The sequence below is a fragment of the Oculina patagonica genome, chromosome 10 (assembly GCF_052425735.1).
Source record: "Oculina patagonica isolate OP01 chromosome 10, crgOcupat, whole genome shotgun sequence".
In the NCBI taxonomy this organism is placed as follows: domain Eukaryota; kingdom Metazoa; phylum Cnidaria; class Anthozoa; order Scleractinia; family Oculinidae; genus Oculina; species Oculina patagonica.
Window position 1 is genome coordinate 7,396,743 of NC_135767.1, and position 18,095 is coordinate 7,414,837.

General features: G+C 37.9%; 2 protein-coding genes across 3 annotated transcripts; one reads left to right on the plus strand and one right to left on the minus strand.

Moving 5' to 3' along the window:
- Positions 1–558: 558 nt before the first annotated feature.
- Positions 559–4,655, plus strand: LOC144628010 (uncharacterized). Its single transcript, XM_078486057.1, has 5 exons — positions 559–651; positions 1,541–1,924; positions 2,827–2,979; positions 3,589–3,847; positions 4,239–4,655. The coding sequence occupies exons 1-5, from the start codon at positions 570–572 to the stop codon at positions 4,552–4,554; spliced, it is 1,194 nt and encodes a 397-aa protein (XP_078342183.1). The 5' UTR covers positions 559–569; the 3' UTR covers positions 4,555–4,655.
- A 1,160-nt stretch (positions 4,656–5,815) lies between these two features.
- Positions 5,816–16,795, minus strand: LOC144628403 (uncharacterized). Of its 2 annotated transcripts, none has more exons than XM_078486502.1 (3): positions 16,498–16,795; positions 6,631–6,887; positions 5,816–6,056 (listed from the first exon to the last, which is right to left on the minus strand). In XM_078486502.1, exons 1-3 carry the CDS (start codon positions 16,498–16,500, stop codon positions 5,870–5,872), a joined length of 447 nt encoding a protein of 148 aa, XP_078342628.1. In that variant the 5' UTR covers positions 16,501–16,795; the 3' UTR covers positions 5,816–5,869. The 2 variants fall into 2 exon arrangements, with proteins under 2 accessions (XP_078342628.1, XP_078342629.1); XM_078486503.1 differs by lacking the exon at positions 16,498–16,795 and adding an exon at positions 9,214–9,291.
- Positions 16,796–18,095: the final 1,300 nt, after the last annotated feature.

The window sequence follows — 18,095 nt, forward strand, 5'->3', positions numbered from 1 at the left end:
ACAGGTATTTAAAATTAATAAAATGATTAAAAATTTTGTATTTTTAAGTTGTTGGTCTTTTTTTTTAGCGATTTCAAGACTACGAAATAGAGACATAAGTTTTAAGGTTATAGTTAACAAGCTTTTTATAGGAGAGGAAGTGGGGGAGAGCGGCTGGAACACGCATCTTGAAAACATTGGCAAGTTTTTTCAAGTTTGTCAATGGTATGCCGTATTAATTTTCGTAAGTGGAAACAATCCTTGTTTATTTTTAAAGTTTTTAACTCCCTTGTTGTTTTTCTTTGTTACAAAACTATTATTTTGAGGTTTCCTTTAATTTGAAAGTGATCTGAAATGTGACTTCCACTATCGTGACATTGCGTCTTTAAATAGGGGCGCTTGCGAAAACGCGGCAGAACCAAACATGTGAGTGGAAAAAATGCATTATCTTCAAATGAGACGTAAAATCAACTTTCGAACAAAAATAGAATGAGATAAAACAAAGTGTTACTCAATTACGAAACAACAATGTTTCTAATTAATCTATCGGCTCTATGACGTCATATAACATATGTTGTCCTCTGGCTGAGATGAATGTATTCAAGTGGTGGATATTTTGGTTAGTTTTATATCACAGCGTTGATACCAATACCGCTGGCAAGATACAAACATGTAAGTTTAATTTTTCTTTCCTAAAAGCACTGATTACGCCCTTTTGGGCGAGAGCGAGGTTTTAATAGTTGACGCTATTTTTGATTCTGACCCCTTGATGCGCGCGCTTAAAATTCGTTGGAAAACAAAATTTAAACTTGTAAATGGAATCAAACTTATACCGTAAACTCTAAAAACTTCGTGGAATGGACCTGCGAGATAATTTCTAATCTATTCTCGATAGATCAGTTACAAAATTTTATCATATAAGAAAATTTAAAAACAGCGCAGCATTTTTGATCTAGTAACTGTTGTTGTAGTTGTTTGAGATATCAAAGAAACCGCTTTTGTTTTGGAAAAGTAAAAATATTAGGTTGTTATCAGGTGTGTCATTTTATATTCATACTACCTGCTTCAAAAAATGCGTTAAACTTTTTCTTACTTTGCATTATGTTTCAAATCAAATTAAATTTTATTTAGACAAGCAACACCTAGGAGCACATAAGTTCCCGTTTGAACGTGTATCTAAAAGTAATCAATATTTTAAAAAAGAAATTAATAAATGTAAAAAGCTAAAAAGCTAAAAATAATTAATGATGTTTAAAATTAATATTTACAAGTAAAATTTAAAATATACAATTAATTTAAATGTCACAATTTACAAGCACTAAGCTTTGAGCCATATAGGCTTTAAGAGATAACTTAAAAGATGCGATTCTCTTACCATCGGAGGCAACGCATTCCACAGTTTGCAGGCCATTTGTTTAACAAAGCGCTAAAACTTAGTACATATTTTTCACTATCTGATAACCGGCTCTCCTGGTTATCTACTCTCGACATCCCTTTTCAGTTAAGTGTTAAGAAATTAACCTGTCATTACCTCACGAATCATTTTCTATTTCCTTTGCAGTTAAAAATTCAAAAAGAATTCCAGCATTTGGTTTGTTTAAGGACAAGAAACCACCAACATGGGAACAAGGCCATATCGTTGGTTACAGCCTCAATTCCGCTAAAGGAGAACTTCATTTCAAATCAAAGACCAGGAAGACTCCGACCATATTCACATATCCGTCACTTTTTGGCAAGCTTTATCTGGATAAAACACCGAAATGGGGCCAGCTAACTGTTGGGAAAACTGTGTTGGTCGAGTTAAAACCTGGCAAGTTCCTTACAGGAAAGATTGTAGGCCGTACTAACTCTACCAGCACAAGCGGACACAAAAATGGTGGCAAAGTCACAGTTAAAAAATGGAAAATTACAAAGAAATTTGATTATCGTAATGTACGAATTAAAGGTAAGTAAGTCACATTTAGTGTGAATAATCAATTTCTGCGGCGACTGTTTGCTATTTTTAAAATAATTCACAGTTAGAACAAGCCTGAGTTTTCTGTAAGGGAAAAGTGAATGTGCTGCAGTCGTTGGCTAATAAGAAAGTCGGGACTGTCGTCCACTTCTTCTCGTTAACAAATAAAGAAGCCTAAGCCTTGTTTTATACTGTCATAAAACACGGTGGGCATTTGAGGACACGAGGGAAATGTAGAAAACATTTTTCGTTCACTGTGCGGCCACCGCGTGTGTGTATTTGTCAACAAAACACTCACAAAACTCACAACAGTCTCTAATCCATAAATAAAACATAGGTTTTTAGCAAATCAGAGCGCGCGCAGACTGCTATCTATATGGATGAAAAACATTATTTTAGGTATTTTTTAGCCAAAACCCAAGAATAATTCCCCTCTAAAGGCAATCCGCGCGCAGTCGTAGTCTATCAGTGATTAGCATAACCAAGTGACTGACTATCAGAAAAATCGCAATATGATTGGCTACACAGACACCCACTACCAAAAGGCTCTCTGGCGGAGCTTACGCGGCAATGTGGCCGAAAATTATTAAACAAAACCTTCAATAGATCTGTTTTATCGATGTTCTATGTTTTATAATATCCCTTAATAGCTTCAGCATTAGCATGGTAATTTTGAACACTGATTAGACCATCATTTTAGGCTTCCTTTGATGTAAATACGTCCTTTTGATTATGGCTATCAGAAGTTATGCTCATTATTGTACGGCTACAATAAAAAAACCGTCCACTGAAAGTGTGACTAGCTTCATTTGTGGAAATGAATTTTTGGTATGACAAGTTTTGATACATGATCATTAGTAAAAATAATAACATATATGTTTTCCTTGTTTCAGGGATGGACGTTTGTCGATTTTTCGAGGTTGACTGTGATATAGAACTTGAAGACTGCCAGTTAATATATCTAAACAAGTGGCTTCCGGCTCCAGCTCAGTATAACTGCTCCTGTAAGAAAGGTTTCAAAAAACATCCTAAAAAGAAGTGCATTGGTAAGTGCCTACATGTTCGCAAATGTAAATTAATTTTATTTCTTAGAGCATTGGGATTATGCAGACGCTTTTACTAGGCGAGACCAACTAGATGTCTTTTCCATTTGTACTGGACATAAAATCCGAACCTTCCGGGGTCAAACCTTCCTCCCTGCCACTAGCTAGTTGGATTTGTCTTCGGTGGCCCCAAATTCATCCCCTCCACGCTTTGTAAATAGCCAACTGGTCAACCTCCTGCCAGCAGGGTTTTTAACAAGTTTCTGTTCTATTTACAATATTTGTTTGTTTGTATACAGTGTCCCCAATTAGCACAACATCGACACTAAAAAGTTATTTATTTTATTTATTTATTTAATTGTACACTTTTTCTTTGATTTGGTGAATGTGATTAAGGCGAGAAAACAGTTAGGTCTGTAACATTGTAACACTGTAATATTGTAACACTGTAATATTGTAACGTGGCTGCGATATGTTACCTCTTAATTCTCTTGCGTGTATACGTGTTATGATTTTGTCCCAGGTACATGCCCTTGCTACATGTCCCTGCAACATGTCCCTTGGTGTAAAGGCACCTTTGCTAATGAAAATTAAACTTTTCTTTCATTTCAGCTATTAAGCCAACGGAGCTACCCAGTACCAAGACAACAGTGCGGAAACAACCGGTATCAACACCAAAGAAACGATTAAAACAAACAGCGAAAAAACAATTTGAATCAACAACGGAAAAACAAATAAAACCAACAGAAAAGAAACAACTTACTGATAAAACCGCTGGGCAGAAGGAAAGCAAGTCAAACATTGGAGTGATTTTGGGAAGCTTGAGCGCGTGTCTTGTGGTAATAATCGTAACTGGCGTTGTTTTATGGAAGTAAGTTACATTTAATCAGTTTCTAACTTTTGCTAACTCTTAACGAAATTTGGATAATCCTGATAATAGCATTTTCGGTGCTCCATAAACTAGAATTGCCGAGCCAGAAACTTTTAAAAGCAGCCAAAGTGGCTCACGCCGATGGAACTAACCCGGTTTCCTTGGAACGAAGTGACAAAGATACCACTCCCCCCAAAACAGGATGCCAACCATTCGTAGCTTATAATAATCCCCCCCCCCCACCCCCCAGCCCCATCCTGCCCGGAGAGATTCAATGACTCCAGCTAGGGCCCAATCCCAGACTGCTCGATCCGGGGGATTGCACCGCACTAATGTTAACCATTGGCATTATATTGTGGATTGTATCTATAATTATTTTATTCTTTTAAAGAAACTTCCCCAAAAGAATAAGCAGCGAGGAGAGGCTTCGCAGACAGGTCATTGAAGAAATGGAGGAAACATGGAAAGACGAGGAAACGAGTGTACAGGAAAAGACATTGTTAACCAAAATATCTGATCACTTGCAGAACCTTTCGGCAAAATTGAAAAAGTATTTCGCAGGTTTGATACAAAGATTGAGAGAGAAAATTGCAAGAAACAAGAAGGTCGACTCGCAAACCGCAATCGAAAAGTCATCTTCTGAAAATCTGCGCAGTGAGATTAGGAACGGTATTAAAGAGGCACTCGCCAGAAAAACGGAACAATAACATTCACACAACGATACTATTTTCTTTTTTAATGACAGAATTTTGTTGGTATCAAGCTGTATGTGTATCTGTGTTGTTTGAAATAAACTTTACTTTCGTTGAATAGCCGGTAATGCTTAAAAGTGTCAATAAACGCGCGTCTCGCTTCGAGCGCCCGCAGCGCAGTATGGGATTCGACCTAAAAATTCCGTACTGATGACGTAGATATCCAGAGATCCGTGTAGTGTATCTGATTGGTTGTCACTTTCGCGGGAAAATTTAAAAACGAACAACAACCAATCAGAGACACTGCACGATGTTTGTAGAGCTACGTCATCAGAATGGAATTTTTCTGGTCGATTTTGAGACGTTTCTCAAGCTGGTGTAGTAAGATTTGTAATTTTTCCTTCCCCATAGAATTTACATTGCTTTAAGTTGAGAAATTCTTCAGTGCGATATGGTTTGATTTTTTTATTATTATTTCGAAGCTTGCCACTGTTTGCATATATCTATCCAAAAAAAGAAACAAGAAAAGGATGTCATTGGACTATATATGTGGTCCGTTTTGGCGAAATGTTCGGTGGAGCCGAGCCAAAATGCCAAAAGTTCATAAGAACTCGCAAGACATAAGAATGAGACCGACATTCTCTCATACGAGTCGAAGCTTGTTCAATAAAGTTTTTATTATACAGATGTTATTAAATTAGGAAGAGGTTCATATTAGTAAAATATCGGCCAAGTTCAATTCTGTTTTACCAAGTTCATCATGGTTACCGAATTGAGGACGAGGACCATGCATAAACTTACAAAAAACGAGACAGATATTTTTCCAATACCTACAAAACAAGTTTGTTTCATATTTCTAATATACTGGCCCTTTTACAAGTTTGCTGATAAATAAGACATCCAAAATCTCAAACCCAGATCTTCTCACTCTCCAAGCGAGCAGTGTGGGTACGGGATTCTCGGTAGACGCCCGCGTCAATGCTGCATATATACAGTTAGCTCATTTCTACTGAATTTAAGCCACTTTCCTAGAAGTTAAACAAATATTTTCAACCAGACCTAACAACAGAAAGGGTTTTTTTTATATAGAAAACAGTTTCAGTCTTTCCTACAAAGTTTCAAAGAACAAATCGACTGTTTCATCGTAGACCAGCTTGTCAATAGAATACATAAATTTCGGAATAAGAGACGCTTTTGTTCAACCTCGTCCCCAGGGTCTTCTCCGTTTTCAAAATGGCGGCTGGAGAAAACCCTGGGGACGAGGTTGTCTTTTGTTTTGTTTTTGGGAAGGGGAGGGTGGGGGCGAGGAGGTTGATAAGGTAAAAGTGTTTCAGAACAAGTATTTTAGGGGAGGTCTGATTATTCGCTTCTGTTGGATTCTTCTTGTGACATTCTCTTCCTCCAAATCTTCTTGATCTGTGGCTTCAACTGACGGTATGTGTGGACTTATCTTGTTCTGAAATATAACTCGACTGCTGGCGTAGATCATTTTCTCTTTCTGGCAATCCTCCGGAGTCCTGTGTGAGAAATAAATACGAATTGACCCATAAAAAAATGAAAGGACTGTTTCGTTCCTTTGAAAAAGAAAAATGAGATATTCAAATGAAAAGTTGCATAAATGTTCGTAATGTTGCCAAACGTGAAAGCGTTCAGAAGTAAAACAATTTATATAAATTTTAAATATTAAAAAATAAGAGTTTGCATGGATTGGGTAGATAAGTCAGAAAGTAAGAGTGCTGTGGACCTTTGCAATTCTCTCTCCTCAATTTTTGACAATTTAAGGTGGCTCTGAAACCGCTCCGAAGAACTTTTTTTTAACTTTGCAAAAAGTTTTGTCTTGAGCGTGCTGATCATTTTTCAATATGAAAGTAAGATGGACAGCAAGCTCGTTTTTGAGTTTTGAGCACTTAAAGCGAAAATTAAGCGTGTTTTTAACAGGTTATATTGTTAGTATGGTAATGAGTGACGTCATGAAAATAACCACAAGTTGTTAAGCAATGATTGGTCATTTGTTTGATATCATTATTGTAGCAGTAACTGATAAAGATTTGTAGTACTGACCCATCGAAGTATAAGAGCTGGATAGCTTACCATGAGAAGAGAACAATTTTCGAGGCCGGTCCTCTGTCTTCTGTCTGGTAATTAAACTCGTACAGGGCGTAAAAACATTCATCTATCCTGAAAAGCTTGACAAACTCGTCATACGTGGACATCTCGACTTTCTTGTAAACTTCTATGAACTGTTTGTCGTTAGATAGTTTAAATATAACGTATTTCCATTGGTGCTTATCTTTGATTTCCTTGAATGCGGCAATACATTCCTCTTTCACTAGAATTCCAGATTGGTTCTGCAATAAAATACACAAAGAATATGTTCCATTACACACGCTTTATTCAATCCCCGCTCGAGTCATGCCTAAAGGCCTGGCTAAACTAGGAAACATTGTTGCGGACGCGGACGGACGCAAATGTTTCCCAGTTTAACCGCGCGGGAAACATATGTTGCGGTCTTGCGGAAACAAAAAATGTTTATGCCTCAAGTCAAACACATGTTTTCTTCCCGGACACAAATTTTGCTTCCGAAACATATGTTGCCCAGTTTAGCCACCATGGAAGCCAATGTTTACTAGCTTATGCGCATGTGTGACACTTTGTTCCAAGAACATTGGCTGCGGTCACATCTACGACGTAACTAAAGTTTTACTATAGTTAGTCTCAAGTAACGTGACATCATACCTAACTATAGTTAGTGCTTTCGGTCGTCTTGCGGTCACACCAATGCAGTTATCTTTCTCTATTTTTGCACGGCATCTCGGCGTTGAAGAAAATAAAATGAAGCAAGGATGCTAGACGCCGAAGAATTCAAGCTTTATTTTTGCTAACATTGGTGATATGTAATTTCTTGGTTAGTTGTTTTTCTTTTTTTCCCTCCCTTCACGCTTTGTTTTGCATATTTATGTTCATCTCGCACGTGAGAAAAGAATTGTCACATTCTGATTGGTTGTTCGTTTGTAAACTTAAGGTCGCGGGGGACACCTTAGGCTCATCATTATGCATTTATTTAAAGCGTATGCACGAAGTGCAACGACTGACATCGACAACTTTACGAGATATTTATGACTTGACAAAAATATGGGCGCGTGCGCGTGATTTGTAAAAAATCCCTGTTTCTTTGATATTTTAGCCAATTTAAAACAACACTTAGCGACATACGTCCATATAGATTGTAGGAAGTCTTTGAGCTTATTTTCATTTCAATTTGAATATTTCTGCAACTCAGAGTAATCACAAAAATATTCGGCATAAACAATCGTGTCCTTTTTAAAAACGCATTGTTCTCACCATAAAAGCGTGGAATATAATTACCATAATTACATCTTTCCTTGGCAAAACGATCGTAGTTAGGTCGGGACACCTTCGGAAATCTCAAAGTTTGGACTTTTCCGACAATTTTGTGGCAGAGAATACAACACGGATACAGAACTTCATGACTTGCCACTGCAGATAGGTAAACTATGAATACTGTAGTGTGTCATAACAGAAGCGGAATTTTAAAAGAGCGCTTTTAGAAAGAGGTAGAAGACATTAAATTCAGATTTGCGCACTTAAACCGCCATAACTTGCCGGCAAACTTTGAATTAAAAAATCCGCTTCTGTTATGACACTCTAGAGGTATTGAGTGATTAGTTTTTGACAAGATCACAGTGTGCTGTCTCCTACTCGTTCCGCAAACTCTGCCACAAAATCATGTTTTTCTCAATTTGGCAACTAACGAGGCTATAACATCGATGTTAAATGCAATCTACCAAATAAAAGAGGATATTCACACTCTTTCATTCTTTCTTTATGTCTCTGTAAAATTTGAGCTTAATCGCATTCATAACAGCTGAGAAATAAACGTTTTAAAAGATGCGGGTCAAGCAAAATTTTCCTTCATGAATTTATTCATGCTGTAGGTATCCCCCGCGACCTTAAGACTAACCCATGAACCCTGCTTGGGTATAACTATAGTTAGCCTGTATTGTTTTGGATCAGCGAGGCGTAAATTTCCTAACTATAGTTAGGGTGAACAGAGAAGCGGTCACATTACCGAAATAGCTAACTATAGTTATCGCCGTCTTAACTATAGTTAGTAGCCTAGATGTGACCGCAGCCATTGTTTCCTAGTTTAGCCACTCGGGCAGCAAAACATTTTCCTTGCTTCCTGCTAATTTAGCCACCTAGGAAACATGACAAGGAACAATGTTTCTGCACCAAAGTTCCCTAGTTTAGACAGGCTTTTGAGATGCGTCCGAAAAAAACAAATCTATATCGATGACGTTGCCCCAGAAAGAGCAGTTAAAGTGTCTCTGATCAAAATTCTGCCACTAATTGCGGCATTTTTCAAGGTTCTATGTATTTTGGGCGGCCAGAGAAGTCATGTTTGCCCTTGTAACAATCGTTTTATGTGTAGGAAATTAGTACAGTAAAAACCAGAGACGGATGATTGAAATGCATAAAATTATGTCAACTTTGAGCAGTGAACTTAACTGTATGTTTCGTAACAACGCGTTAGGCGGTAAACGTAGGTTCTTTGGTGACAGATTTCTGTTGTATTTTATGACCCACTGGTAAAAGTCTATCCTTTGAAACTTTTTCTGATGTAATATTAAATTTAACAAACTCTTCTCTTACCATTTTCCCGCAGTCTTCAATCCGATATTCCTCCCAGCTGAGAAAACTTTAAGAAGTAAAATGCCACTCAGCCGAAAATGTCTGTTTTAGTTTCTGGGCGGTTCGATAAAACACTTTGAAAACTTATCGCTTTGTCTCGAGCCGTGTTTTAATAGCACCCCGCCGCGCTTAAGGGTCGTTGCAGATTTTGAAAAAATTCAGTCTGTTTTGTAAAGCTAAGTCACGGTCGGTTTAGAAGCCTTTGTAAATAGGTCAGCTCTTATCAACAAAAGACTGTTCCGAATTGTTGATGGTGAAGTGGAGTTTTATCTTTTAAGAGTTGCTTATAACAGCATCATCTGTTTGTGCGTATTTATGTTCTTAGCTACAGTGATCGATTAGAGGCTTTTAATTCCCTGCTAAGAACGGAATTGTTGTTTATTACGTCAAGGTACAATAAGGCTAAGCTCCCAACAGGCTGTTTTTAACCAAACAGAATCTATTTTTAGAGATTTGTCAAAGATTTTCCGATGAACGACAAAGAATGTTAATTAATAACGGCTTTGCTCTTTCGACCATGTGGTGAATGATATTCACGGGGGCTTATACGAAGTACTGGTCTTCTGGGGCCTTTTGATACTCTTTTATCAATTTTTTTCATAACTGTTGACTGACGTCTGAAACTCTGCCAATGCTTCAGTCAGAACTTTTACAATATTAAAGAAATTGAAAAAAATAAAAAGGCTTTCAAAATTAAATTTTCTTGTTAGCTGGGAATATACGATGGATGGAAATTAGTGAGAATTTATTAAGAACTCCTTCCTTCCAAATAAAGCAAATATAAACCCGACCATTTTTGAAACGGAAAGAACAGTCTTCAGATAATACTCAATCTTCACTACCCCCTCGATAATCCTCCCTCCCCACTCCCCCCCCCCCAATAATACTCCTTCCCTGCCCTACCCCCGAATGTTACGAAATGATGATCTTTTCGGTCAAGAGAAATTTACAGTTACTTTTGATTTCTATTTCCTTTTGTTAAGTTAACTGAATATAGAAACAGCCACCAGAATAAAAATTCTTCAAATTCACTCTCCAGACTTCTTTATTAAACATCTCATTTGTACATAACTTGTTTAATTGAAAAAAAAAGAAGAAAATAGGAAAGTAGATAGAGGAATCTGCAAAATTTAAGGAATGAAAAAATAGGATGATTAAATAAAAACGCAACAGAAATGCTACACTCTTAAGAAACGAGCAGACCATTGATAGAACGGAGAAAATTCGAAAACCGCAAGCAGATTGAATAATGAACTGTGTCACAGCCGAGTGAAGTTTATTTTATTTGGTTTTTGTAAAATACTCACTATGAATCCTAATGTTTGCAAAGGAATTACTTCCTATGGATCTAAATGACAAAACCATAGCGTCATTGAAACCAAATTTGTCTCCCGGGCGTTATAATTTAAAGTTACAAGCAAACAAGATTAACTTTGTAAACTGTTCTGCACAACAATATTTCAAAAATCCATATCTCAATCCGTTTCAATCTTCGTCGCTTTTGGCCATCCGTACCTTCTTTTGTATTCGGTGTGTTATTGAAATGTTCCTTCACTGTTTTAAGTGGTTATTTTTTATATTTTAACGAATTTGATGGGTTTTTTCCACTCCTAAATTTGGCTAAAATTCGTGATACAGTCCCGTTAAAATAAGACAGTTTCACGTAAGCGAGGTAGAATTTGTGTTATTGGGCGTGACGCGGAAAGAATAACTTCTACGGTAAATTCCTGGACAGCCAGTTAAACATTTTCGCAAAACACGAAACGCCTCTAACTTAAGGTCTCTAACGCGCCAACAATATATAATAGGATTAAGCGAGGAGTTGAGTAAGCCAACTAAAGACGTGATATCGAGTATAAACAATGTTAAACTGTTAAACCCTACAACGGTAGCTGCGGCTAGGGCGCATATGAAAGGTAAATAAGTTGTCCAGAATATACAGAAGACGAAAAACATACTGTTAAGGGATTTGCGATAATGCGCTAAGTTGAAAGAGCTTTGTCCTTGTATCTGTAGCTTATGCTGGCGGAGACCAAAATAGGTTCTAATGTAAAAATACGATGAAAGCACAAGGCAGATTAGTAACATTACGTTGCTGATTATTTGTCTGAGTTTAATGCTGAGTATTATAGAAGCTGTGCAGAAGGCGACTAAGAGCCAGCCAGTGGCTAAAACAGCAACAATTCGATACACTTTCACCACAGCGCGGTATCTGAAGCGAAGATATAAAGCGAGGTATCTGTCAAAAGCGATCACTGTCAAAGTCCAGAACGATACGAGGGCAAGGAATGAAGCTACTAGGCTATATGGCAAACCTACAATGCAGAAAAGTTTAGCATTGTCCCATGCAATGGCAAAGAGGTACACAGAGAATAAAGGCTGACCAACAAGACCGATAGCAAAGTCAGAAATAGCCAAACTGTAGAAAAGAGATTTTGAAGACGGATGAAGCGACGTGCATCGACAAAGAGCTAGTAAAATAATGGTGTTACCAATAAGGGCTGTAAGTGAAAACAAGGCGTTTGCGATACCCATGAAAGTGTACACGATGACAGAGTTTTGACGTGAAGAGATATAAATGGAAATGTTTAAGGAACAAGTGATGTTGTACTCAGTTGTTGGTGCGACTTCTGACGAGAGATTCATGGCTTGTACAATTAAACTTGAGATTTTGTACACGGAATAACGACCAGAAGATACAGAAAGCCTTCTATTCTCTTTGGGGCGAGTTAACGGTTCTTTTAACGACAGGAAGTCTTTTTTCTCTTCGCTGTGTTGGTAGTTACGGTTTTTTTTTTACAACAAAATGCCTTCTCGTTCTGGTTCTTTTAACGACAAAAAATCCTTCCTTCTCTTCACTTTGTAGTGTGTTTACGGTTCTGTTAACGACAGAAAGTCTTGTGTTTCTCTTCGCTGTGTAGCTAGTTACGGTTTTTTAACAACAAAATGCCTTCTCCTCGCTCTGTTTTTTTAACGACAAAATATCCTTCCTTCTCTTCGCTTTGCAGCGAGTTTACGTTTCTTTTAACGACAGAAAGTCTTTTTTTTCTCTTCGCTGTGTAGCTAGTTATGGTTCTTCTAACAACAAAATGCCTTCTCCTCGCTCTGGTTTTTTAAACGACAAAAATATCCTTCCTTCTCTTCGCTTTGTAGTGAGTTTACGGTTCTTTTAACGACAGAAAGTCTTTTTTTTCTTCGCTGTGTAGCTAGTTACGGTTCTTTTAACAATAAAATGCCTTCTTCTCGCTCTGGTTCTTTTAACGACAAAAACATCCTTCCTTCTCCTCGCTTTGTAGTGAGTTTACGGTTCTTTTAGCGACAAAAAGTCTTTTTTCTCTTCACTGTGTAGCTAGATACGATTCTTTTAACGACAAAATGCCTTCTCCTCGCTCTGGTTCTTTTAACGACAAAAATATCCTTCCTTCTCTTCGCTTTGTAGTGAGGTTACCGTCAGAAGGCTTCTCTTCTCTTCGCTTTGTGGTGAGTGTACAGTTCTTTTAACGACAGAAAGCCTTGGAGTTCTTTATGTTTTATTGTGAGTTTAGGGTTCTTGTTTAAGGTCAGAAGGCCTTCTCTTCTCTTCGCTTCGTGGTGAGTTTACAGTTCTTTTAACCACAGAAAGCGTTGACGTTCTTTACGTTTTGTAGTGAGTTTAGGGTTCTTTTAACGAGGGCTTTCAATTCTCTCTGTTGTGAGTTGGCGGCTCTTTTCTTCTCTTCGCTTTATAGTGAGTTTAGGGATTTTTTAACGACAGAATATGGCTGAATACCTTCTCTTTGCTTGTAGCGAGTTACTGTTCTTTTAGCGGCAAAACGCCTTTCCTTCGCTTTGCAGTTCAAGGTCAGAAGGCTTTCTCTTCTCTTCGCTTTGTAGTGAGTTAACAGGTTTTTCAACGACAGAGAGCCTTGAAGTTCTTTACGTTTTGTAGTGAGTTCAGAGTTCTTTTAACGAGAGAAAGTCTTCTCTTCTCTGTGTAATGAGTTGGCGGCTCTTATTAACGAGTAAATTAAACGAGGTGTTTAGCTTATTGAATATATCGATTAATTATATCGACGTAAGTTGAATAAGTCAATTATATCGATGCAATCAATAAGCGATTCGAATAAATCAATATTGAAGAATTTGCAAGACACTCGCGTTCATCATTAAAACGAAAAAGAAGCCGATATTCGTATTTTCTGACATTTTAAGGACCATGTTTTAAGAGCAATAAAAGATAAAAGGATTTGAAGTAAAACCGAAAGCAATTATTTTACTTAAGTTAGAAGAGTTCTTAAAGGCACCGATTTAAATCGAGCGCTTTTACACAAACGAATCAGTTTTATTTCAATTTGCCCAAGCGCTTTTTTCTGAAAGAAAACGGAAACATCAAAGCGGACATCATCTTTTAAAAGGAACGCTCAAAAAAGGACTTGTTCATAAAAGAACGATAACTTAAAATAATGAGCGAACACATCCGGAAATTGAGGCAAATGAAGTCATTAACACAAGAACATGTGCAAAAAGCGTCGCAGCGCTAACGTAAGTTTGAACGCAGGTGGATCAAATTTTCCCGACACGTAAACTTGTTTATAAAAAGAATAAGCGATTAAAAACAGAGAAAAAAGAGAACTAGAATAACAGGCCAGCAAGAAAAAAAAACCTAGATGCTGACAAAAGTGGACCGTTTTCTCGTCCTTTTGTTTACTACCGAAAAACCGACTGCGTTCTGTTCAATTTCCGAGGCTATTTACGCGTACGTAATAATCAAGTCCAGTCCCAAAACTCTCTTCCGCGCGCCCTTTAAGGTGGTGTTACACGGGAAACTTACAACAACGATTATTCGCGCAACACCGCGTCAACTTTTCGTGGTATGTTAAACGAATCAACTTTTTACGCAACATCGTACAAAATGTACTTGGCAACATGCATGTTACACGAGACGATTTTTAGCGCAACGCCAACTCGCAACATTTTGCGCGCGCGTGCAGTCCATGTTAAACAGAATTCTGGGAAGGTGTTGCGCGAAAAATCGACGGCGGCCCTGTTACACGAGCCAACTTGCTGAATATTCGTCATCTTGCGTTGCGAGTTTTTGACTTGGTTTAAAAAACTCGCAACGTGTTGCCGAGTAAAATGTTGTGCAAAAAATCGTCCCCGGTACCATGTTACAAGGTGAACGATTTTTCGCGCAACATTGTTGCCCGAAAAATCGTTGTTGCAAGTTGTCCCGTGTAACACCACCTTTATAGATGTTGAACCCAGGCGCGCAAAGAGAGAGTCCAGGATAACTTGCATGCGCATGCTCAGAACGAACCAATCACAAGAGAAGAGTGTGGCGTCACTTGCTTGGGACGCGCGCGCTTGGTTAAAAATGCTCGCTCAAATGACGAATTCAACTACGCGACCAAGCGCGCGAATAAATTCAAGAAAAAAACTGTGCTCAATTGCATCCAAAACCAATTCAATAAACAGCTACAAAACTAAAAATAGTATACTATTCTGCACTGCAACAATTATCGCATCGCATTAAGTTTGGATTAAGATTGGGGATAAAATTCGGCGACGCGACAAGAGTCGCAGCGCAAGCTAAGTACATTATGGGTGGGTGGGTGGGTAATGTTGTACCAGCATGGATAGTAAAGAGTCTCTTTACTATCCATGGTACCAGCCATGACACTCTCAAGCGGAATGAACATCCCTAAGAGACTCCCAACAACATTCTACAAACAACTAGCTGGTTACTTATCGCACTTGGTATATTTCCTTCGCCGTTGCACTTGAGCAATGTCAATTTATTCATAATCTGTGCCACTTATATGCTATATCGATAATTTATGCAGTTCGAATAGTATACTATTCTGCACTGCAACAATTATCGCATCGCATTAAGTTTGGATTAAGATTGGGGATAAAATTCGGCCCTCACCTAGAATCACCTATGCTTCACTGATCAAGGAACCATCAATGGGCTCTTTATCCCCCAATACTCAAATCCACACAAAGAGACCATTGATGGTCTCCTTTTTGAGGCCAAGGCACACAACACACAACAATGCGCCTACATTGCCTCAAATGCCATCATTGTCAATCCTTATCAATCCCAAACGTCAATGGGCTCTTTTACCCCAAAGCTCATATCCAAACAAAGAGACCATTGATGGACACCTACGGAGGCCAACTAATCCTGAAACACTACTCCCAAACCTCAAACACAGGCCTCACTTTAGGAGTCTAAATTTTACAGTATAACGCCGTTATAAACCCTTGCGAACAATCAGTGGACATACAACCATCTCCCGTAAAACATGGCACAACATGACAGATTACAACCATTTATTCACTGGGAAAATTACGTTACAAGTTGGCTCTTTGAAGCCTTATGCCAGAAGACTCAAAAGTCTACGAACTATGTCCAGCTAATTGGATGCCACCAATCAGCATCTCCCATCACTCTATGCTCCGTGTTAAAACTTTGAAGGCTTTTCCGCTCGAACGATCATCCATGAGTCTTTCCCATCGCTATGCGAAGTTGTAGTTCCTCAACGAAGTGAGGAACTACAACTTTTACCGCGCGGGAAACACGGTCTTACGGAAACAAAAAAATGTTTATGCCTCAAGTCAAAAACATTTTTGCTTCCCGGACACAAATTTTGCTTCCGAAACAGATGTTGCCCAGTTTAGCCACCATGGAAGCAATGTTGACTAGTTTATGCGCATCTGTGACACTTTGTTCCCGGAACATCGTTTCTTAGTATAGTTTAGCCACCTCGGGCAGCAAAACATTTTCCTTGCTTCCTGCTAATTTAGCCACCTAGGAAACATGACAAGGAACAATGTTTCTGCACCAAAGTTCCCTAGTTTAGACAGGCTTTTAAGATGCGTCCGAAAAAAACAAATCTATATCGATGACGTTGCCCCAGAAAGAGCCGTTAAGTGTCTCTGATCAAAATTCTGCCACTAATTGCGGCATTTTTCAAGTTTCTATGTATTTTAGGCGGCCAGAGAAGTCATGTTTGCCCTTGTAACAATTGTTTTATGTGTAGGAAATTAGTACAGTAAAAACCAGAGACGGATGATTGAAATGCATAAAATTATGTCAACTTTGAGCAGTGAACTTGCTGTATGTTTCGTAACAACACATTAGGCGGTAAACGTAGGTTCTTTGGTGACAGATTTCTGTTGTATTTTATGACCCACTGGTAAAAGTCTATCCTTTGAAACTTTTTCTGATGTAATATTAAATTTAACAAACTCTTCTCTTACCATTTTCTCGCAGTCTTCAATCCGATATTCCTCGCAGCAGAGAAAACTTTAAGAAGTAAAATGCCACTCAGCCGAAAATGTCTGTTTTAGTTTCTGGGCGATTCGATAAAACAGTTTGAAAACTTATCGCTTTGTGTCGAGCTGTGATTTAATAGCACCCCGCCGCGCTTATGGGTCGTTGCAGATTTTAAAAAAATTCAGTCTGTTTTGTAGAGCTAAGTTACGGCCGGCTTAGAAGCCTTTGTGAATAGGTCAGCTCTTATCAACAAAAGACTGTTTCGAATTGTTGATGGTGAAGTGGAGTTTTATCTTTCAAGAGTTGCTTATAACAGCATCATCTGTTTGTGCGTATTTATGTTCTTAGCTACAGTGATCGATTAGAGGCTTTTAATTCCCTGCTAAGAACGGAATTGTTGTTTATTACGTCAAGGTACAATAAGGCTAAGCTCCCAACTGGCTGTTTTTAACCAAACAGAATCTATTTTTAGAGATTTGTCAAAGATTTTCCGATGAACGACAAAGAATGTTAATTAATAACGGCTTTGCTCTTTCGACCTGTGGTGAATGATTTTCATTGGGGCTTATACGAAGTACTGGTCTTCCACTTACACGTCTGCCTGCAGCAGACTCGACGGAAATGCGACCTTTTGTTACTCAGTCTCTTTCATAAAATATTTTTTTTCACGTCTGAAACTCTGCCAATGTTTCATAATCAGAAACTTAACAATTGAAAGAAATTGAAAAAAATAAGAAAGCTTTTAAAAATAAATCTTTTTGGCTGGAATAGAAAAAGGATGGAAAATAATGAGACTTTATTAGTACACTTCTTCCAAATATAGCAAATATAAACCCGACCATTTTTGAAACGAAAAGAAGATTCTTCAGACAATACTGCATCTCCACTCCCCCCCCCCCCCACTCGATAATCCTCATTCCCCACCCCCCACCCCCAATAATACTCCTTCTCCTCTCCTACCCCGAATGTTACGGAATGATGATCTTTTCGGTCAAGAGAAATTTACAGTTACTTTTAATTTCTTTTCCTTTAAGTTAAATGAATATAGAAACAGCCATCAGAATAGAAATTCTTATAATTCACTCTTCTTTATTTAAGATCTCATTTGTATAAAACTTGTTTAATTGGAAAAAATAAGAAGAAAATAAGAAAGTAGATAGAGGATTCTGATAGCAATAAAACATGCGTCAAAGTTTAAGATATGAAAAAAAGGATGGTTAAATAACGCAACATAAATGCTACGCTCTCTAAAACCGAGCAGGCGATTGATGGAACGAGAGGAAATTAGAAAACCGCAAGCAGATTGAATAAAACGTTGCGCAGTGGCTTTTAATGAGACTAGGAGAAATGGCTCTCTTTAACCAATGCGTAAACGGGGTTATAATTATTATTAATTTTTTTTAAGCATTGTAAAGCGCTTAACACTTAAATGGATAAGCGCTATATAAATATTATTGTGTTGTATTATAAGAAGGTATTAAAGGGACTATGTCACGGGGATTTCGCAGATTTTTGGTCTAAACTGTTCTGAAATAAGTGGTAGGCAACTTTACCCATGGAAAACATTATCTTTGAACAATTA